At 40.3% G+C, this 22,515-nt stretch overlaps 3 protein-coding genes across 4 annotated transcripts; 2 read left to right on the top strand and 1 right to left on the bottom strand.

Annotated features, from left to right (window-relative positions):
- Positions 1 to 1,500: 1,500 nt before the first annotated feature.
- LOC145899526 (creatine kinase U-type, mitochondrial-like) lies at positions 1,501 to 11,639 on the bottom strand. Its single transcript, XM_082988368.1, has 8 exons — positions 11,459 to 11,639; positions 4,201 to 4,399; positions 3,712 to 3,833; positions 3,373 to 3,568; positions 2,775 to 2,948; positions 2,401 to 2,571; positions 2,177 to 2,302; positions 1,501 to 1,764 (listed from the first exon to the last, which is right to left on the bottom strand). Exons 1-8 carry the CDS (start codon positions 11,584 to 11,586, stop codon positions 1,663 to 1,665), a joined length of 1,218 nt encoding a protein of 405 aa, XP_082844494.1. The 5' UTR covers positions 11,587 to 11,639; the 3' UTR covers positions 1,501 to 1,662.
- On the top strand, positions 5,422 to 11,245 carry LOC145898691 (uncharacterized). Of its 2 annotated transcripts, none has more exons than XM_082987256.1 (9): positions 5,422 to 5,683; positions 6,570 to 6,885; positions 7,203 to 7,264; positions 7,434 to 7,542; positions 8,768 to 8,894; positions 9,513 to 9,637; positions 9,924 to 10,102; positions 10,416 to 10,493; positions 10,619 to 11,245. In XM_082987256.1, exons 2-9 carry the CDS (start codon positions 6,771 to 6,773, stop codon positions 10,799 to 10,801), a joined length of 978 nt encoding a protein of 325 aa, XP_082843382.1. In that variant the 5' UTR covers positions 5,422 to 5,683; positions 6,570 to 6,770; the 3' UTR covers positions 10,802 to 11,245. The 2 variants fall into 2 exon arrangements, with proteins under 2 accessions (XP_082843382.1, XP_082843381.1); XM_082987255.1 differs by lacking the exon at positions 5,422 to 5,683 and adding an exon at positions 6,333 to 6,493.
- Positions 11,640 to 13,351: 1,712 nt separating the features above from the next.
- On the top strand, positions 13,352 to 22,355 carry LOC145897105 (tuftelin-interacting protein 11-like). Its single transcript, XM_082985280.1, has 17 exons — positions 13,352 to 13,664; positions 13,892 to 14,026; positions 14,346 to 14,497; positions 14,583 to 14,782; positions 15,068 to 15,273; positions 16,116 to 16,272; positions 16,462 to 16,572; positions 16,632 to 16,733; positions 16,877 to 16,965; positions 17,429 to 17,522; positions 18,002 to 18,178; positions 18,515 to 18,630; positions 18,848 to 18,999; positions 19,139 to 19,215; positions 19,464 to 19,640; positions 20,040 to 20,138; positions 21,220 to 22,355. The coding sequence occupies exons 1-17, from the start codon at positions 13,501 to 13,503 to the stop codon at positions 21,460 to 21,462; spliced, it is 2,451 nt and encodes an 816-aa protein (XP_082841406.1). The 5' UTR covers positions 13,352 to 13,500; the 3' UTR covers positions 21,463 to 22,355.
- Positions 22,356 to 22,515: the final 160 nt, after the last annotated feature.

Below are 22,515 nucleotides of genomic sequence, written 5' to 3'. Positions count from 1 at the left end.
GAACATTCGCGCATAAATAGGGCCCGGCAGTTGACCAGCAAGATTTAAAAAGTTCGTTTAGGGTGACACTTGGCCGCATATTCTAAAACATTATAGCACTCATTATTGTATGAGTTATCCTGCTGTAGTAAAACCATATTGTTTTGTTCCCTTCGCTGTGTTATGTCAATCGCCCTGCATACCTATTATGACATCGACGGACTTGCTTGAGCTTATTTACGAATAAAACAGATGATTATTAACAAAAAACTACATGTTTCTTTTTATATGTCAAACGGCCAAAGCATATTCTTGTCGGTTTGTGACATCACTCGCTCATCGTTTTCTGTATATTAAATATTATTGATATTTTAAGACAAGCGATCGTCGCCACTCCACGCAGTAAATCTGGGATCTTTGCCACTCAAAACAAACGACCGCCTTGTAAAAACAGCAAATGTTTATTAGAAAAACAAAGACTACTCTCTTCACAGTGATGTGCCTGGTGCTGGAAAGTCCACCAGCTGTAAGGATTGACCCAGAGATGCAAAACGTGTAAGGCAAGAAAACGGCAAGCGGCAAATATGTACAAATGCAAAAAGCGAAACAAGCTGCCTTTAATCCCTAACAAGCATAATCTTAGATTAATAATCAATCGGAAAGCTGTTACTCGGAAGGTGAAAGGGATCAAGAAGCAATTTTATATCTAACACAAAAATCATATTGTAAAACTACTCGTGCGGAACACATTAGGTAAAGTCATGGATGAGGCTCTCCGGGGCAGCTGCCTAAGCTGCACGGCTACAGAAAAATTCATATTTACATTTGGATCGTGCGCACCTAACAGCAATTCTAAGGCTAAGCGCTTAACATAGGATGTGGAAACGTGTGGAGAAGTTACATATTTCACTGCAAACTTACACTACCACTTGTGAACTATTTCATAGGTTTGTTTTTGGAGTAATTATGGGTTGTATATAAGGGGTTTAATAAAACTGCAGTAAAAACACGTCCCGATCTATGCTACAGGGGCACAAGCATGCAAAAAAGAAAACGCCACACTATATGTACAAGGAGACTATGGGAAGTTTTCAGGGACGTAAGTAGTAAAAAATCGTTAACATTTCGAAAAATTTCGTCAGTCAATAACCACCAAAAATCTATAAGATGCAAATAATAAAAAAAATTATGTAATTTATTTTTTATTTCTACGTTCTTTATGTTTCTACGTTTGCAATCGTTATCCTGCTACGTGTATTACTTGGCTTTGGGTCCATAGTGAGAGGCAAGAAAGGGCACACAGTTAAGAATACGTGGCTACTCATCAGCTACTGTCTATACAATTCTACGGACCAAGGGATTATGCGGAACTCCATCGGCGAAACAGACATTGCTGTGCAAAGGCTTTTCAATCATGTCAGGGCCTAAACGTTGCCGCAACACGACACACACACAAACGCTACAGAAATATGTATATGTGGCTTTTACCACGTGCAAACCTACTGATATAATACTGTGTGGTAGTTTGTAAAGACGCTTAGCGGGGCATAAACACGCAAACTTTGTACAGCCGGTCGAAAAAACGAAAATAACCTATATTTATAATCTCATGAGATAAAAGTTATAATTTCCTAAAGCAAAAGCGACGTATATACAGCATTTAAACATATCCCGTGAGGTTCTTTACTTGGGGATGAGATGTTGGATACTCTGCTTCTTCTCAAGCTTCTTCTCCATGTCGACCAATAGGCCGACACCGTCGATCACTTGCTGAACGAGCTCGACCTTTACGAAATAAACGTAGCAATGCATATGTGAAAAGGATGTGAGTGGCATGTTATAAGCGTATTGCTTCAAAATATGAAGGCCTGCATACTTAGCAGGATTGAGCGCTTATGCTCTAACAATTAAGCGAATAACAAACAAAACAACTAGTTGTTTGTGGACAACATCAAGAGGTATTAGTTGTAAAGCGAACCATTGATAAAGCAGTACGTTTACGGCCTAACTGCATAATTGCTACAATAACAGGGCGTGCATTGCTTTATAACTGTTGTTTACAATACGACAGCAGTCACTAACAAATAATTGGCAGGGTCAACACCTGTTTTGCCTAGCCTTTGATGGCGATTTTCCCTGCAAGCGGTCCATAAACATATGCCATAAAAAGACCTTTTGCCAAAACTTAAATCTGTACCTCTGATTTGCCGAGTCTGTCCAAGTTGGAAATGTCAAAGGTTCCACCGACAGCAGCGGTATCCACACCACCTGTTCCACGCTTCTGCAGACGCAGCTTTTCCAAGATCTCGTTGAAGCGCGGGTCCTGCAGCACACGAAAAACCCAACGTTAATCACTGCTTTTCGCACCATCATTGGTCCCGAGCGTCACTTCCTCTACTGTCCACGCTTCAACCACGTTACCTGTGAGAGCTTGGGCAATTTGACATGCACGCCGCAACGCAAACCGTTGCCAACGTTTGAGGGGCAAGTGAGGATGTAGCCGAGGTTGTCGCTTCTCTGGAATTCCCAGCCTTTGGCCTCGATGAGCTTTTCCACTTCGTTAATGCCCTTGCAGAAACGCTCGAACACCGACTGTAAGCATTTTTTGTTAATTCTATGGCGAATTTTCAACTTTGGACTCTATAAAAACAGTTTGGTTTGCATAGGTTCATAGGCTTCGCAGTCAAGGCATTGCAGCCAAGCTGAATTAGCAACTTTTCCCGACAAGCATGGTATTACTAGGTTTCATAGAAAACTTGAGAAATAATTAGGTGCAACATTAGCGAATCTCCTGCCTTCATGTTCCCGCCTTGTTCCATGGAGATGATGCGACTGTGATCCTCCTCATTAATCCACACGAGGAAGTTCTTCTTGTCGTTGTGGAAGATGCCACGACCGTCGGGCCAGTCACGTGCCATACCCGCTGACGTTAGAAGGGGGGAGACGGGCTTGTCGAAGAGGAAGTGATCCTTTAAGATTAGATAAACATAAGGAAGTTTGCACTCTGGTGCGTGACGTTGACCGCGCGTAGTTTGTGGTTAACAATATAAAGTAAAACAGCTGTTGTGATATTGATAGCGGTTTATGTGATGCGGTATCGTGCCAAATATAAAAAAGGGTTTGGAAGTTTTTGAGATAACTTTGCACAACAATTATTCGCTCCCTTTACTCATGTGGAATAAGATTCACTCATGAAAAAAAACACATATTGCTTGAAGTGGGTACAAAAGTAAACAGGTTCCCAAACACTTGTATATTTAAGATGGCAAGCACAAATTGTTGAAACCTATATGATTGAGCATACCTACCCTTTTTAGGTGTTACCAGGCCATTATATTTTTATTGAAATCCTAAAACGCCTCTTGTTTCATGCCACAAAGCATTTACACATACGTTGATCAGTTGTTCCTGTTCGGCATCGGTCATGGTGGTGAGTGAGTAGTATTTGCCGGCAAGCTCGTTCGACAATCCCTTCAGCGCGTCGGTGACGACTCTCTCCACTTCGCGGCGCTCTGCACGCGAGCACACTGGGGGATGGGGGATTCCCCGGATGGCACGCCCGGTGCGGACGCGGGAAGAGAGAACGTACCTGGGCAAAAAAAGAATTCGCGTGAAACACATTTCGATTTCGTTGTTGTGTGGTCTGTGGGTATTCACACTGATATTTGATGCGCACTTTTTCTGAGATTGTGGCTTGGGCAATTTTCTGTAATTTTTTCTATGATTACTTACTTCTCGTCGAGGTTGCCGCCCTTAATTTTGGAGGCGTTTAAATCGATTGGGTGAATATCAATTTCCGGGTCGTAACCGTTGTGTCTCTCTTTGATGACGGGGTAAAACAGATCTTTGAATACCTGGAAAAGAAATGTTTGAAATGTAAACAAAACCATTTCCGTTAATATTGAAGACATCTTCAAATAACTCATTTCCATGCCCGGTGCTTGGATTTATCAATATGTTAACGCTTTAACAATTGGAAAGTCGATAAAAGGCAGTCTGGCAAGCTGGTTTTGAGCGCTGTGACTTTTCTGACAATATCGGAGTGTTTACATTGAGAGGGGTACCAACATTTGCCTTTCATAAACTGGTTTATATTGGAGACAACCCTGACACCCCCTAAGCAAATAGACCTGTTGATGTAGGGAAATTTACGGAATCCCTGACCTTAACTCCTGAACAAACAAATCGGGTTTTGTTGTCTTGGTACAAAACGTCACTTACCGTATACGATTCCTCGTCGCCGGCAACCAACCCCACAATCTTGATAAAGGGATGTCCTATGTTGTCGATTCCTGTTTGTATGCATTGGTCGAGGGTTATACCGTTGGGGGTAACAACGTCGCGAAGTTTGGCGTAGACGCCTGGGGTGAGGTGGTTGCTCATGATGTTGTGGTGCTTAGATAAGTCGGGAAAGTCAGCGCTGTAAAACAAGGGTTTTTACCATGTCAGTTGCATGAATTTCAATCAATTGACGAATGTTGCGCATACGACAATACAAAATTGAGATAACCTCGAATGGCTGTTATTCAATCAATGCATTACATTTGTTTCCGGACATAGCAAGTGAAAACTACGTGAGACCGTAAATTATTTAGCATTTTTACACAAAAATAGGTACAGAAGCTATAAATTACAGTTTTTGTGACAATATTGGAGATACTACTTTTCATACCGCTTTTATCATACGATCTCCAGTTCTCTGTAAAAACGATTTGTTTTCAATACATTATAGTTTTTAAAAAACGTTTGTTCTCCAATATATGCCGTGTAACAGCGGTGCTTATTTGTTTGGTAGCAACGTTGCACGCAAATTAACTTTGCCCTGAGCACAACGGGTCCGCAGGGCAGAATTTGCGGAAATTGCTCACAACCAGTTACACCGGTGTTGTGTCCGTCGAATGGAGGTGTCAAAATCTAAGCGCTGGCAGCTCAAAAAAACTATCAATTATGCCTAACTGCGCACTCACGCCACATCATAGGCGAAGGAAGTGGGACGTTTTTTTACGCAATGTTGGTAGCAGTGGTAGTGTTGGTCCCTATAGAATCGCGTTTGGCACGCCAAGTAATGTTGCGCCATCAGGTATATAGAAGTGTTTGGACAAAACTAACTTGAAATAGAATGGGTACTTGCGGTCACTCCAGTCGTAACAATCGGAAACACAAGTGTTGCCTCTAAATACATATTCCATACGTCTATACGGTATCTAAACTGAGCGAGTTTGTGAAAGCAACCAGCTTGAGGCATGTGTACTTATGCAAAAGGTACGTTCGTTTTTTAGGTAACTCGACACGTTGAACACAAACTGGTCATATGAGTGTGGGTGTAGGCGAACGCAAGCGATCAACAGGTTGCGGTTGGTAAAAGCAAATTTTCGCAGCAACAGCATGCGGCGCAACGTTTTTACGCCAGCCTTTGAACCGCGGTCGCCTCCATTGTGCTTCTGTTGTTATTGTAATGCACATGCGACTGAGCAGGACAGTTTAGGCAACAGCTCAGCAGGTGACCGCGTTTCGCGGATGACTCATCACGTAGGGCTCTGCAAGTTGTATGCTTCCAGTAAGTGAGTTTCTCGTGACGATCGCATCAGCCTCTCCTTTTGCGGCCGTAAACAGATGTGAGATCACTGAATATTCGCAGCAGAAGGAATACTGACTCGCACAAGCAAGGAGACGTCACTCCCTTCGAGTGCTCAGCAAACAGAAGGTAAGTCGTCGGGAAAGTTGTTTTTTCTTGGTAAATGCTTCGCAACTATAATGTCGGGTAAGAGGTGAACATTGTATGTGACGTAACCGGTTTCCGCCATGTCAATAGATTTTGTTTGACTATTTTATAAACCTGCATCCAACGTACTGGCAATGTGTTAAAGTACAGATATAGACTGTATGATATCTCTCTCGTACAACGAATTTCAATAAAACTGTCCAATTTGCATCTTAATGATGTATTCATAATGGCGGCTCGGTTCCTATAACAGCACGTCGAGGGATGGTGTATATGGCTGAGGCGGTATAAAGGAAGTAGCACACAAAGCTGACTTCTTGTCTTTCTTCGAGTTAGGCGGTACATCCGTATCGCCGCTACAGCTTCTGTAGTTTAACGTTAATTGAGTGTTGCAGGCAGGCGATCAGCACATTGTATGCTGATACAAGTTACGGCAAGTTACCTTTTTGACTAGTGCCACAAAATAGTGTATTTGGGGTGCACATTTTTGTGTAAGCGAGCGGTGATGACGGCCACGCGTGTATCTATCATGTCATGACGCACCGAAGTTCTCAAGGAAACTAGAGAGATTAGTTGCATTAACGCTGTACTAGCTGGTTTCTGAAAAGAAGGTGTAAGGTGGGGTCTAAATAGGTCTAAATGGGCGATGTTTACAGTTGTTTGAAGCAAATCCTATTTAATGTATCTAATTTATCAAGTTTTGTCGAAGACTTAGTGCGAGTCTATGTAAAGGTTAAGTGGGTTAAGTGAAGGTTACATGTTATATGGCATCCAGGTTATATTGATAGAATGGTGAGTTTCGCGTTGGATCACTTACACGTGCGTTTTAATGTTCATCTTTGTATAATCAAGCCTGCGTATTTTGCAGTCCAACCCGTTCGAAGCAGAAAACAGCAGCACCAATCCCTTTTCAGAAGACACAGCAAAAGCTCCGAAGAAGGCGAAAAAGACACGTACAAACCCTTTCGGCTCCGCAGAAGAAAGCGATAACCCGTTTTTGGAAGAGACCCCTTCTATCGAATTAACCCCCTCGCCTGACAACCCGTTTGAAGACAGCTCGGAGGACACAATGCAGTCGGTCAGCCAGCATGTGTTTCAAGTGCACAATTACAAGAGGCCGACATTTTGCGAGCATTGCGGCGGATTGCTTGTTGGGGTGATGAAGCAAGGGCTCAGATGCAAAAGTAAGTTGTGACGTTTGGGCTTCGAGCTTGGTCGTTGTTCTACAGGCCTACAAGAGGACTGTTTTAAACCTGTGCGGAACGTAGGCGCCGGGTTTAGATCCTGTTGCTTGTAACAACTTCTGTGGGAAATTTAACACCGCATTTCAACCAGCGAGGCACGCTTGTATGCAATCTGTGCATATAGATTTAACTTTACTGCGATTGTGTCCAATAACATGTCTATGCATGGTTTAAGTTTTGCTGCCCTTTCCTACTGATGTCAAAGTTTACAAAATACGTTAATTCACTTATCCAATTAACTGTTTGTTTTTAACTAGGATGCGAAACCGACGTGCACGAAAAATGTCAAGAAGATTTAGCGAAGAGCTGCATAGAAATGGTGAGCGATACCGCAAAGCGCGGGTTTTTTTCGAAATATCGCGGTTATGTAAATTTCTGATGCGGGCAGTAGTGCAGAAACAAGCCCGGTTTTACCCTAGAGATGCGTGTTATGGGTTGACAGTGCACATGGTAAATATCTTCACTGCAACCTCTCGTTGTGTCTCCAGATCATGGGTCACCACAACTTTCGAGAACGCACATACAAACAACCGACTTTCTGCGACCATTGCGGAAAAATGCTCGTCGGCGTCGTGAACCAAGGGCTCAAGTGTTCTGGTGAGTTGTTCTGTTTCGCCAACTCGCCCTTGCGCATTGCGGGGAATTATTGGTTACTTTGCGAATATAGAAACATCCGTGATTAACACCTGCAGAAATGCACGTCAAATAAATGGTTGTTCTCAAGCAAATCGCCTGTTTGTGAATGGGGAAAACATATTGCCGCTCCACACTAATTTAATATCCTCGAGATGACGAAGAAATTATAACGAAAACTTTCGCTGTTACATCGCCATACTTGTATCTATTGGTGATGTGAGTGCAATAATAGGAAGGAAGAGAGTGATGGAAACCGGTTTGACACACCAGCCGTTTAAATTTTAAGCTATGTAACCAAACGGTTTGATCCCAACTTTTATCAATATTCATTGCGTTTTTATATACAAATCTGGAAAACAAATTATGCCCCTGAAGCACGTATGTATGAACTACACGGTATAGGTAGAAAATTAGCTATAGTGGGGACGTGTGGTCTGAAGTCGGTTAATGGGTTTACTAACAGCTAAATGCTTGCCGCCTATCTTCTGTATGTAATTCCCAGGCACAAGCGTAGGGTGCTTTCTGTTGACGAAAGTTGCCTCAAGGAAGCTTAATGTTATTCTTTAATATACCGACTTGACGAGGTCAGGAAGTACCCGCGTTACAAGATTTATTAAATCATCTTTAAACTCTTTCGTTGGTCTTTTGAACACCACCTGGTTTACATAACGCCTATTTTCACGGCATTTCATGCTTGGAACATAATAAACGCATAATTTCGCATGCCTTTAAACAGAATGTTTTTGAATAGCTCGATGTCGGTACGAAACGATCCCTTTTATCATTAGTTGGTTTCGTTTGTGCGATTCGCTACGTGTTGTGACTGTTGGCTGCCGCTATATTGCATCAACGATGTTGGTACAACCGACGTCTGTGGTTAGCGGCGCACAGCTTTTCCTATTCGCATGCAGAACGCACCGGTTTATGCATCACGTTATAACTGAACAGCGGTTTTTAAGAACACAGCTATGCACGTTGTTGGGTTATGTAGCTCATATATATGTGTGGTGAGAAGCATTACCCACAATTACCACAACTTTATGCAATCACATAACTGGTCATATGCTGAAAACAATATCACAAACTTGGCTGTTTCGGGATTATGCACTGTATTGACAATATCAGCATTTTTAATGAAGAAGCGGTTATTGTATTGGCGTTACACATATGGCGTTTTTGTTTGTAGAATGTGGGTCCAACGTCCATGAAAAGTGCCAAGATAAGATTGAACCTGAATGCAGAAAGTGCAGGGACAAACAGGGCAAGAAAATTAAACCCGGTGCTGCCCCGCCACCCAAGGAACTTAACGCTGGGTAAGGAAACATTCCATATCTTTTATGCGACATCGAGACACGGAGCTTTAATACTCGGAAAAGCGTGTGTTCGACTAACTTTTTACGGGCCGACTATTTATATTCGAGAAATTTTCGTATTGGTTTGGTTCTAATTTTATCCGAAACGTGAGGATTTTGCACGTTGTTAGCTCCCCATGCTCTACTTTTAAGCATGTTTATCGGGTAAAGGCGCAAAAGTTTTAAGAACCAGCACTTATAGGGCTCGACGTTGTATTACACATAATTTAGTTGATATACGTTTGCAATGAGGTGACACGGGTGACATAAATGCTATTAGTCATAAGGATATTCCGTCCTTAGGCAGGTTGCGTCAAAATAGTCGTTAGGTGACATACAAGTTACGTCATAATATAATACACAGTATTTTTCTGTTGGTCGTTTAAGCACTGATATAAACGATGGATATAAATTATATGTACATAAGGTTCGACAACTGGAGAGCCAGGATTAACGCTGTCATCAAGCGGATGTTGCCTTTTTTAAAAGCAAAACATATAATACAGTTGGAAAATGAGCGTGAAAGTTATTTTGTTCATGCTAAATAAAAAATAAATTTAACATATTTTTCGCGTGAAGATTTTCACGGGGCCGCGGATCGAGGCGAACATTTCGAGGTCGAGATAACCCGAAAAAATCTGAGGATAAAGTTTCGTTTGCAACCATGGAGGAACTACAAGAAGACGATGGAAAAGAAAACCAAGGTAATTCTTTCAATCCCTACATAATCTTGCCCATTGAAACGTATAATATGTGCTTTGTTCCGCTACGTCAACGGATGTTACCAAGCCCAAGGCCTTGGTGTGCGTGATACGCCTACTTAAATTCGTTGGGTTGTTTTGTAATAACTTTTTTCTGCGACAGTTAAAACATCAAATGCGTTTGAGTTAATATTTACACGCTACTGTAACCCAGCCATACGAATTACATTTTTCGATTACATTTTTAAAGAAACACGCCAAGACCACAAACGCGTTTTGACTTTGACAGACCCAGAGGAAACAACTCTTTTCGCGCCCATGCCCGACAAGCCCGGCTCATCATCACGGAAGCAAAGCTTAATTCCTTCACCCGATACTCCGCAACCTGCGAGTCAAGAGGCCTCACCTACGCACAGTCGCGCGCCGCCTAAACAGAACAACGCTAACCTGCAGCAGATGGATGTAGCGGTAAACAATGTCCGGATGTCACATATGTCAACATGTTCTGATAATTTTGGTTGTAAAAGACACCGAACTTTGAGCAACCGGCGAAATTTATGTTGTCACGAAACGCTATATGTTATGTTTCAGCTACATATTTTGTTCAGCATAAAACCAGCAAAACCGGTAATCGCGGGCGTTTAGATTTATGTAGGATGCTTTGCTGTGATAAATGCGATTGTTGACGACTGTTTTGTGAGTATAGTAAAATATATTTTGACTTCATATATATTTTTATTGTGTTGGTATCCTTTTCTGATACAATGTCGTCTTGTTTTAGGTGCAAAAGGTCGTACAAATTATGCAAGACAACACTAGGAATATTGCCAACCGAGGAGACAAATTAGATGAGCTGCAGGTAAAGTTTGTTATTGACGGCGCAATTATACGAATGTTTATAGATGTGTGGTTTAACTGGGAGTAAATTGGGATCTTAGGGTTCACATTCCATTAAACCTTCAACTCAAACCATTTCATTTGTAGGAAAAGTCACATCAGCTCCAAGAGAACGCGAGCATATTTGAAAAGAAGGCAACGAAAATAAGTCGAAAGTTTTGGTTGCAGAACAAGAAGATGTGGATTATTCTTGGGGTGGTTCTGCTACTTTTAATCATAGTAATAGTTGTTTCTGTGGTTTTTGCGAACAAGAAGAAAAAGAGCAGTTAGTGTACAAGGTCTTGCGGTTAAGAAATTCGCTTTGGACGTACATACGATGATGTCTTGTATAACGCCCTAGCGCTTTGTTTTTACTGCTAGTTGCAATTTTGCTTCCGTCTACCTAAAGTTCCAAATGAGTTTCTAACATTTCTACATTTTCTATTCACGTTTTACTTTACCGGATTTACATGCGAGACTTTCTTGAACTGTAAACCACCAGTTATTCACATCTGAAATAACTGGAGAAAACGCGTAGAAAGAAGTAGAATTCTTGGCTTATGTTTTTCGCGCGTCGTTTGCTCAGCTAGTTAACGAGCACCGTGTACATATTTTTCCGCTTACAAAACTGCCGCTTGAAGGGTGAAATGTGTTTTCCCGTTAAAGGTCCAAAGTGCAATAAATGTATTCAGACTTGCCTGTATGATATTTCGTTTTATTTAATAAACAGCTAACTTTAATGAAAGACTGTGGGTTGTTGTGAGCTAATTATAACTTAGTCAGCGACGTTGCAAATGCCTAAATATACAATCTTTGCGTGGGGTTTGACATAAGAACAACTCCCATGTACATGAGACACAGGCACATATACTTAAATTAAACGCATTTATTTCATCATTAGTTTGTTATATTTTTTTAAATTTAACAATGAACAAAAGAGTTACTAACCTTGGCGGGTATCTAAGAGGGCGGGTGGGAGGCAGCCTTGCTTGTGCTTCGTTGTTGTGCATGTATGCTGCAGTGCCACCAAGTGCCAGAACTGCAACAGGGAGAGTTTTCTTCCACATGGCCGCCATCTTTGTTACGAATTGCTACTTCTAATGTGTGTATAAACACTTCTACATAAATCTACACTACAAAATCAAGGCAAATAGTTAGATTGTTAGTTAGACCATGAAAAATCCAAATACACAAACAATTAAAGATTTGATTTTTTTATTTCTGTGACGTTTTAAGTGCCGAATGGGCGACCAAGCGGCCTAATGATTGCGTATAGACCAACATTGCGCAAAGACTTCATGACCTAAACACCCAAAGTTTTGTTAACTCATGGCAAGCAAGGCTCGATATCATATTTTTATGCCATCGAACAACAATTTTAACACAACGCATCCATTAGAACTATTACGGATCAACTTACAGCATCCGAATACCTTAATTCATCCCGTTTTCTAGCGGAGAAACTCGTTGGTGCACTTCACAAACTAACGTTACAAGTAAGCTGACATTTTTTCTAATATTTATCGCAAACTCATCGTATAGTAAGCTACCAACTAAACATATCTTTCAGCTAAACTATAAAGAGCAACTTCGCACGTCTTTCGCTGACTTACTGGTCTTTGGAACCTCCACTCTCTCGCGTCAGGACGTTGGTATGACCTCCATAGATTGATCTGGCTACCGGAATTATCCGAAACAAGTCCGTATAATGTTACCTTTGTGCCGATAGCGGGCAAGCCGCGATTTGCCCTTGTTCGCAGCTTCTCAAGGATATTCGATTGACGCATTCCCGAAAGTTCTACTGCTGCTCGCTTTGTATACTGTAGATGATCTGCTTAGTACTAGGTATTTATAGACCCAAAAGTGCGAATGGCCTTGTATCCAATATAGGTGAAAACAACCCCTGACATGTCGCCGTGTAACTTCAGACAGGCGTAAAGGCCTTGATCGCTAATAAGGAACAACTGGTATTAGGCTATAATGGAAATCACAATACCATCTATATACATTGGTTTTTATAAACCCACCGGTATGTATTCTACAGGCATCGTTATTTCAAAACCCATGTGAACTGCGATGATATTCGTCCGGACACGGTCCTTTAACGGCGGTAATCTTATATCTCTGACAAACGTGATGTTTTATTGTCCGGAGCCGTTGTATGTCATGATACCAGACACCATTTACAGCATACCCGCGACGGGGACGTCGGTAAAAATAACTTCGTACCGACTTGCGTTCTGTTGGTCTCTGGGTCTTGTTAGTTTTGACTCACTTGTACAAAGCACAACACACATGGCAATTACTCAGACAACATAAAGCATCCACCAATGCAAAAAAGTAGCAAGTTAACTTTTTTGCTAATTTGCAATGATTGTAAGAGTTTTAATGAAACCTGATTCAGTTACAGGAAGCTTTTCCTGAGTTTCTAAATAACCAGAATAACCAGGAAACATTCAACGAGAGCATCTCGTTACTTTATGTTTGAATTGTAATACTGATTTGACTAAGTTGTTTTATGCCGATGGCTTGAAATGTTAGATTTTACAGAAATTATGTGCATTTGCACTGATCTCTATAAGATCAGTGTGCATTTGCTTTTTTGAGAAACATTAACGGAACTTTTGTAAGGCATAAAGATAACAAAACCAAGTCGGTAACTGCACTTTTGCTTTAAAAATACGTCGTAATTGGCAAAAAATATTTTTTACGTTTACATGTTCGTGTTATTAGAGCAATATTTGATTTTGTTTGTTTGGGTTCTAAAGACGTTCCTTAGGAGGAACCGTAATAGTATTTATTGGAAATGGCGCAATGCATTGCTTTGCTGTTTGCTGCTTCTTTACGAATCTTCAGTAAATTTGAGTTATTAATTATTGAAATATAGAAAGAGAAGCTTTCTCTGAAACGGCTTTTTTTCTAAATGAAAACCACATAGTTTGAGGATTGCTATGTAAAAGTTAAAGCTATAGTGGGAGAAACCGTTTGTCATGGCTGGAGTTTACGATTCCGACGACGGAAACGAAGTGGAGAGTTTCAGTGTGAGCAACAGCGATTTGCTAAACGAATTCAACGTCAACCGACCAACTTTCAAGCAAACCCGCGAAGATGCTCTCTATGGCATGTGGGCCACCGAGGAGGAAAGTGGTTGGACGTAAGCGCTTCTGTTCTATGTCTTTGGCCATTTTTTGTATGATGTCCAGATTGAAAAAAATGTCGTTTTTTCGAAAATACCGATATTCCGCTCAATATTGATTAGCTAATGCATTGACATATAAAACATGTTGCGATCGTCCGCACAAGTAACAATTGCGAAAAAAAAATCCTCCACAAAAATAACAAACTTTCCAATCTGGTATGATGTTTTATTGTGATTCTCAGAGCTTTCAAGCAAAAGAAGCAAAAATACTCTACCCCTGTGAATTTTGTGAGTGGTGGAGTAAAGGAGACTGGAAAATATCCCAAGGGGGAGGAAGAAGAGGGTGAAAATGATGAGCAACCTGAGGAAGAACAAAAGTTTGTCAATCATTTGTTTGTTGTTTATATACCTGACTGTACTCTACCACTCCATTGTAGGCATTCCCTATTTCATTGATGCTTGTGTTTACAAACATAAATAAAAATGAATATATATGTGCAAAAAAAGCCATGTTATTGCAAAGCTGCAAATGAGTATATGTATGTATATACAGTGGCTGCAAAATTTGCAAAGGGCTACAAAATAAAGGTACATATGTTAATCTCTGATTATGGGCACTTTTTGCCTTGGCATATTGGCAAGTATCTTTTCATTTGTTCTGATATTTTTCATTTATTGTGATTTGTTTTTTTTTAGGGAAGATGCATTTGTCAAGTCAAAGAAATCATTTGCTACGACTACAAAAAAATCCGGGCAACCCGGAGTGTCATACAGCTTACAAACTAAAGGAAAAAAGGAAAAAGTTGATAATCAATTTGCAAATTTCGAAAGACACACAAAAGGAATTGGTAAGGCTGATGTGCCATTTCCATTGGCATACAACCACAAATTTTGTTTTGTATCTTTTGATTTATCTTAAATCATTTTCCCCAGGCATGAAGCTGATGCAAAAGATGGGTTACAAAGTTGGAAAAGGTCTTGGAAAGGGCAACCAGGGTATTTTGAACCCGATCGAAGCTCACAAGCGAATTAGGAAAGTTGGGCTGGGTGCTGCTGGGACAGAACGAACAAAGCAGTCCCTGATTCACTTTCCAACACAAGATTCAGAAGAGGAAGAAGATGATGAGTTTAAAGTAAATTGTTTTTGTAAAAAATCTTTGGCAGACTGCCAAACAGATTCTGTGCTTATCTGTGTATTGGAAATTATCCTTTTACCATTCAGTTCTAACCTGATCTACAAACACAATATTTGTGTGGTGAATGGCAGACACTGCACACTGTTTTGGCCTATAAGGTCTTATCAGTGGTGACTGAGCAGTATTGTCAGCTAAATAGCACTGTTTTAATCATTTGTTTCCACAATAATTTTTGTTCATTGTTAAAATTGTTACTTTTATAACACTCTTTTTTGTCTGTAGTCTGAGCTTCAGCAATGGAGAAAAGGAGATGAACCAAAACAGAAGAAACCAAAATACAAGTACAAGACTATCGACGAGCTAAAGAAAAGTGGTAGGACGGTGCGAAGAAGGAAGGATAACTCACCCGAGCCTTCAGCAGCTCCCAGTGTTCTGGCCAATGTTAAAGTCATCGATATGACTGGAAAAGAAAAAAAAGTCTTTTCTGGGTAGGCTAATTGCTTCTTTTATTGTTGTTGGTGATGTTCTTGCAGTTAAGGCTATCATGAATCTTTTATATTTTAACTGTTCATAAAATAGTTTAAGCTTTTTAATTTGTAACTAAAGTACCTTTAAAAAGCCACCAAACAGGTTTGGGGTTCTAACTTTCACATAACAAATACCAAGTACTGCTATTAGGGTTCCTCTATTTCCCGGATTTTTTACTTCCCGGGATTCGGGAAATGAAAAAAAAATTTCCCGGGATTCCCGGGATCCCGACAAAAAAATTGGCATTTTTTTCGTGCGGAATTGCATTATTTAAACGACTAAAATTTGTCTATTACACACGCAAACATTTAATTTAGCAAGTTCCCGTCAAGTAATATCACATTCGCCAATGTTAAGCTATAAAACGTAAAAAAAATAAACAGAATTTTTGTACCGCTAGGTTGCGCCCTACAAAATTTTTACGTTGTGCTTACAAATGCGTACCAACGTCGTTTATAGTGTAAGTTTCCGCCATAAAACTGATTGAAAAACACAAAATAGGGTCATCATTTTGATTCATAGGATCCAAAAAAGCAAAAAAAGGAAAATTTATTCACTTCTTAATCTATTTTGCTTTGTTGCCATATTCCCGGGAAGTGAAATCAAAATTCCCGGGATTCGGGAATGGAATATTGTCGAGAAATCCCGGGAATATCCCGTCGAGACATTCCCGGGAAGGAACCCTAACTGCTATATAATTATTGTGCCTGAAACTTCATGACAAACTTAAGCCCTTCCAATTTAGGGTTTTTCATTACAGTAAGCCTTCTCAAACATTACTAACTGGTCAAATGTAATATAGGTACCATGCCATCGCTGGAAGGGTTGCTATCGGATCAGATGTTGACAGCGATGAAGATGCTGAAGAAAGAGAAAACCGATCTGCCATATTTTCCTGTCCTGAACTCCTCCACAACCTCGACACGCTGATTGAAGAAACTGAACAGAAAATATTATCTGTATGTTTTTTTCACTAATTTCAAAGATTACTCAAAACTAGAAATTTTGGTTGTTTGATAGTTTAGAATTGGTTTTATTTGGGAAATCGTAATTTTGAAGTGGGAAGTGCTTTTATAACACATATGTTGTAATGAGCTGTAAAAGTGGTCAGACACTTTGATGTGATCAAGCGTGATATTTATTCACAGGTGGACAGACAAAAGCAGTATGAGGAGGATCGGTCTGTGGGTCTTGAACATCAGCGTGAAAAACTTGAGGAGACTTTGGAAAAAGAGGGAGCGGAGATATCCAGAGTTGAGGTAACGAAAATTCTGTGTGATTTTACAAATTTCCATCTTTTACACTTGTTGTTTTGTAGACTGTCCTACGGACTATTAAATTGTGTGAAGAGCAGCTTACCACTGAGCATGATCACGAGGACTTGTTAGATCACTTTGCCGATGTAATTGCTGATCTACAGGTACATGGAAACTTTTGAACTATTTTTTTGTTGTTAACACACAATTTTTTTTTCTTTTCATTTTTGAAACTATAAACCATACTTGGCATGTGACTCTTACATTGCTGTCATGAGGTGATAATGCAATAGTTGTGTTTTTGCAGGAAAAATACTTTGCAGAATACAGGATGTTTGAGCTGTCTGATCTAGCAAGGGTAATGGTATATCCTTTACTACAAAAATATTTTGCGAAGTAAGCGACAGTGTTTTTTGTCTCTTTTCATAACAGCACCAAGGTATTATGATTGCCCCACAGGTGGTGTATACAAATGCAAGATTTACAATAATGTTTCAAAAACATGAAATTCATTACCCATTGATTGGTGGATCAATTCACCAATGATGCTCCTTCAAATTTACCAAAAACACAAATACCAAAAACAAATATAATGTTTCTGTTCCTGCCAGGCATATTGTATTTTAGTAGTCTGTTCTTCTGGCAAGATGGTTAATAAAGTTACATTTTTAATGTACCAGAAGAAGAGACTATTAAATTCCAAAAATATCAGTTCAACACACATTTAGTCTTAAGGCACAATGTCATAGACTGTTTTTGCAACTAAGGTCCATCACCAAAAATAAATTGATAATTTTCCTGTGAAACCTCTTCAGGATGCAGTTTTTCGATGTTATCTAATTCAAATTGTTTTGTTTAGTTGGAAACCATTGAAAGATCCGAAGTTTGGTTTAAGCAGAATGAAACGATTGAAGTTGATGTTTGAACTGGATAAAAGCTCTTACGCAGTGCAGGTATGTATTTCAACCAGACATATCATTGAAAAAATCTGTGCTTACTGCAAAGTGCCCAGATAAACATTTTTTTACCCTTATTGCGACATGTCTATAATGTTATATAAATGTAACACAGAGCTCTAACCCTAATCTCCCAGGAAGCACTCATAGGGGTGCCATCAACTTTAAGTGGATTGTTTTTTAAGTTGTAATGAATGTGAGGTTCTGTAATACATCCAAACTAAGGGTTCCACGGCGCAAAAGGTTGAATATTGCTGGTGTATCTTTATAACTCCTGATTTCTATACAATCCAGAATACAGTATTTCCAATAATATCTTAACTTTAGGCTTCAATATGAAGCCTTTGTATAAATATTCAACATTTCCCATTGTATGTTGGATATAAACCTCATTCCAATGTTCAGAAAACTAGGTTTTTGTTTTTCAATTTTGTCCTATGGTGGCAGACTATAGAGTCAATCTATTTCGTTTCTAGAACGTGTCGGAGGAAACTGATGTCTACCAACACATGATGTGGGATGTATGGATGCCCTTTGTTAGATCCTCCATCATGTTATGGGACCCACATGAATGTGATCCCATGTTGGATCTGATTGAACACTGGATGCCACTTCTTCCATCATGGATGCTGGAGAATACTCTCACTCAACTGGTCGATATAACATCTTGTGTTGATTTTATGTTTAATATTTTAGTTAGTTAAAAGACATAGTTGCTTAAAGCATGTCTCATTAAATTATTGGACTGCGGAGGAAAAATAACACGTAAGATTTATATTAGGACAGGTATTGTTTTATTCCCTTAACATGTAGACTACCCATTAAAGGAAACGAAAAAGTTATGAATGGTGTAATCGTGTATACAATATGGGCGGTCGGTACAATATCGCAATGGTTTGTAGCACTTACCTGAGAAGTACTTGGTTTGCGATCACCAAACCCTTGTAACTTTCTTTTCATACAAATAAAGCATCTGGTTCTTACAACAGGTGCTTCCCCGGTTGCAGCAGGAAGTGGACAGGTGGAATCCCTTAACTGATCCTGTGCCCCTCCATTCGTGGATCCACCCCTGGCTTCCCCACATGCATGAGCGACTCGAATCACTGTAAGACAAGGGTAACTTTCTCTTCCCTCTGAAAATGCCTTGGGCCGATCAGGCACCAAAAGTGGCATTTCCAGAGTGTTCGCGGGATCTGTTTCATACTTTATAAAGAAGATATTATCCCATGTAAATAGCATTACTGTACTTTATTTTTCGCGTGAGTACGGAGATGGCGAAATTTCTGCATTAACATTTATGGTAATTTTGGTTGTATTGTCAGGTACGGCCCGATTCGACACAAACTCGCCACGGCCTTGCAGATGTGGCACCCACGTGACCCGTCAGCGCGCATAATCATTGAACCGTGGCAGAAGGTGTTTTCGCGCGGGAGTTGGGATGCGTTTGTCATCAAAACCATACTTCCAAAACTTGGTTCGTGACTTCATATTGTTACGTACTTGTTTAATGTATGTTCAACGTCTGCATGCTGGCGCTGAATAACTTCCCCGTTGTACCATCAGCTGATTAAACACTGACAGGCAGAATTTCACTCTCCCTTTGTGTGTTGTAGCGAAGTGCCTTCAGGAGTTTGTGGTCGACCCGCGTAAACAAGACTTGCAAGACTTCGAGTGTGTCATTGCTTGGGAGGTACATCGCCACCTTGCGCTTATTTGACCGTCTTATATAACTTACATAAACTTACAAACCTTGTGCAATGGAAAGTAGCAACGAAATATACCTGTAGTGACAGTTAATGTTTTCAGGCATAGCTTTACCGTGTATTTCGAACTTATAACATTGACCGAGCTTAACACTGTGATGAATAACGATTGCTAACCTCAACGTTAACAATCACTTTCGTATCTCAATTTGAAGGGAAATCTTTGTACTTTCAGGGTCTGATTCCGAGTCCAAGTCTGATCACCCTCCTCGAAAAACACTTTTTCCCCAAATGGTTGCAGGCGCTTAGTTTGTGGTTAAATGGTAACGCTGACTTTGATGAGGTCACCAAGTGGTACACTGGTTGGAAAAGTATGTTCTCCGAAGAACTCCACAACAACTCCTTTGTAAAGGTAATTAGAAACCACGGTATACAGCAGTTCAGTCTTGAATCGTTATTATAGTGCTATTTTGCTGTCAGGCATGCAATTTTAAAGAACTGTTGTTCTTCCGACATAAGGTTACAAGATTTTTATTGCAACCGCATGGGTGGTAGACGAATCGTTAATTGTAATAAAAATCTCGTAACCTTATGCCAGATGAACAGAATTAAATCGTTAATTTTAAATCATTTTTTTCTGTTTAAAGTAACCACAATAAAGTATGTGTTGATGTCATAATTGTAACTGTAAGTTTTGAACCAATTTTCTTCTTCATGATAAGACAGCTAAATTTTCTGTCAAAAACCAAATCCAAACCTTCAGTTCATTCCATAATCACGTTTCTCATTGTCTACATGTGTGATATCACAGGACAGCTTCAAGCAAGCCCTCAAGATGATGAACAGAGCTGTTGAAGGATTGAAGCAAGAACAGGTTGAATACGAGGCGGAACAAGAAATACCAGAGGAGGTAAAAATTGCTCTCGTCACTGTACGAAACTGTAACGCACCGATGGAAATTCTATTCCATGTTTCAAAAATATGTGCGGACAGTTTGTGCTTCTGTTGCTGGCAGACATAATGCAATTGTCAACATGGCTAACTTTCCAGCGAAAATTAGTGCTCTTTTAATCCACGTTTCGTCTGTGATATACGACGAGACTTCATAATGGTGTTTCACCTGCAAAATTAAACTAACACTCTTTGTATTAAAATCAATTGTCATCCATCGGATAAACGGTGCAATCCAGCCTCTAACAATTCCACCTTTGTTGTAATTTATCTGCTTCCCGAAAGCACGGTCGGGTTTACGTAACTTCTGTGACAATTCACAACGATCAATGCGATAATCCGCTGGTTTGCTTCCTCATGTGGCATCGGCGGTTAGGAATAATACAGCTTTTGAGATAAAGACTCGTTGACTCAACACTGTGTCTTTGTATCTACATTGATTATCGTGGGTGGCCCACTTAATCCCACCAAGTTTATTTATTGTTTTCCAAACATTTGACAGAAAATAGTCAGTTATCTATAACAAATATGACGCCGTACCCGAAGGTCGTTTGCTGTCCGATAAACGTGACGTACAACATCCTATTAAGTCATTGTCACGAAACAAAAGAGAGTTTAATAAGATTAGATGGTGATTAGTTGTGGTCGATGATGTTATGTTCTAAACCGTTGGACTTGTCAGTTCGAGTTCGGCTATAACTTCCAGGTTTACTTTACGTTTATGTTGCACCAAACTGCTGTTTACTGATGTCGACTTGGTACCGAAGAAAACAATCGAGATATATAATCTGCACAATCCCAACAAAAAAGCACGCATTTAACCACTCACTGCCTATTGACAAGATCTTATTGTTTTTAAACCAAAACCACTGACAGAACAATAGGGACATGCAAGACAAGGGTTAAGTTTTTAAGCCCATTGAAAAATGGTTGAAGCTGATTGAGCGTTTTAGGTGGCTCAGTCATGATCATTCAAACTTAAGCGTCGAACATGTAACTATTACTCCAAACTCTCAGAATAATCTTCACCACTTTTCTAGGATTACCGCTACCAGCGAACAGCTCCGTCCGCGTCTGTACCCGCCAGCTTCAAGGAGGTTGTCCAAATGCGGGCAGAGGAGCGGGGTCTTCTGTTTATGCCTTTGCCGAGAAACAGGGACGGCCAAGCCTTATACCGACTGGGCGACCATATTGTCTACATCGACAAAGGCGTTATTTTCCAAAAGGCTGGAGACGCCTATCTGCCCGTGTCTTTGCAGGACATGCTCGAACAGCAGAGCTAAAGGGCGCGGAATTGTTTTATCGCCAGTGGGGGCTAATGAGCAGAATGGCGTCATTATAAGCGGTTCGAGTCGAAGAGGGTGAAATGTTGGTTTAATGGCTACAGGTTAATATCGTTACAATCGTAGTAAATTTGAAATAAGTTCAATGTTCAATATTTCATTATAAAGCGTTATGGAAGAAAATGTCTAATTCCATGCCTACATCGGTGGAATTCACAATTTTTCATCCAATACGTTGACTCGTTTTGCGAAAAATATTACATACGTAAACACGAATAATTGTTTCGCAATAAAGACTCGTGCGTGAACGTGCAGCTGTAGCTGTACAATCCTTCAACCTTGATAAGCCTTAAAATATCGCGCCCTAAATCAGTGTAAACCCTACGACCTTTCAACCAAACCTAATCAAACGTAGCACAAACAAGGTGTATGTGCCGCCATGCCGATTGGCAATCGATCAACGTCGTTGGCACCCTCGTTCACCCGCCCAAATAGAACAAGAAATAAACCGCTTGCGTCAAACGCGTTTCTCCGGGTTGGGTTTGCCAGTAAGCCAACGATTAATTGCTACCAATCCACCTGCCCCGGTTTCCGTAAAGCACGCGCGACTCTGAAATGGTCGTCTGCGGCACCAGGAAGTTGCTTGACAAGTTTAAACTGTTCCTTGTGTCCAAAATCCTTTTGACGTCAGTTTAAAGTTGCATGAAGGGCCGCAATACATGATGCAAAGGTTTCCTTGTGCCGCTCTGCCAGGTGCTTTGAAGTACACGGGCCTGGCTTGCTGCGAATTGCTTTTCGTTTCCCACGTTTTTGAAAGTATTTAAAACGCGAGTGATTGATTGTTTTCCAACGCTTTCGTGCATTTTTAACCATTTTCTATCGTTGTGTCTAAAATAAACGAATTTAAATGTATCATCTGATCTAGCTGGGCTGCAATACCAGGGCTGCGAGGCCTGTAAACCTAACTATCTTCAGTCTCTTTGGGGTGCGCAAGTTGTATGGATTTATGCCCAACCCTAAAATTAACCTTGACTATTGTTCAACCGCAAAACC

This window comes from Ascidia mentula, chromosome 4, assembly GCF_947561715.1.
Source record: "Ascidia mentula chromosome 4, kaAscMent1.1, whole genome shotgun sequence".
NCBI classification, from domain to species: Eukaryota; Metazoa; Chordata; class Ascidiacea; order Phlebobranchia; family Ascidiidae; genus Ascidia; species Ascidia mentula.
This window is presented reverse-complemented; position numbering and strand designations above follow the sequence as displayed.

Coding starts and splice junctions, on each gene's coding strand:
- LOC145897105 (XM_082985280.1), top strand. CDS start 13,501: ATGGCTGGAGTTTACGATTCCGACGACGGAAACGAAGTGGAGAGTTTC. Junction 19,216..19,463: donor AGTGTGTCATTGCTTGGGAG/GTACATCGCCAC, acceptor TTGTACTTTCAG/GGTCTGATTCCGAGTCCAAG. Junction 19,641..20,039: donor ACAACAACTCCTTTGTAAAG/GTAATTAGAAAC, acceptor GTGATATCACAG/GACAGCTTCAAGCAAGCCCT.
- LOC145899526 (XM_082988368.1), bottom strand. CDS start 11,586: ATGGCGGCCATGTGGAAGAAAACTCTCCCTGTTGCAGTTCTGGCACTT. Junction 2,949..3,372: donor AACAGGAACAACTGATCAAC/GTATGTGTAAAT, acceptor CTAATCTTAAAG/GATCACTTCCTCTTCGACAA. Junction 2,572..2,774: donor AACAAGGCGGGAACATGAAG/GCAGGAGATTCG, acceptor AAATGCTTACAG/TCGGTGTTCGAGCGTTTCTG.
- LOC145898691 (XM_082987255.1), top strand. Junction 7,543..8,767: donor CCAAGGGCTCAAGTGTTCTG/GTGAGTTGTTCT, acceptor TTTTGTTTGTAG/AATGTGGGTCCAACGTCCAT. Junction 9,638..9,923: donor CGATGGAAAAGAAAACCAAG/GTAATTCTTTCA, acceptor TGACTTTGACAG/ACCCAGAGGAAACAACTCTT.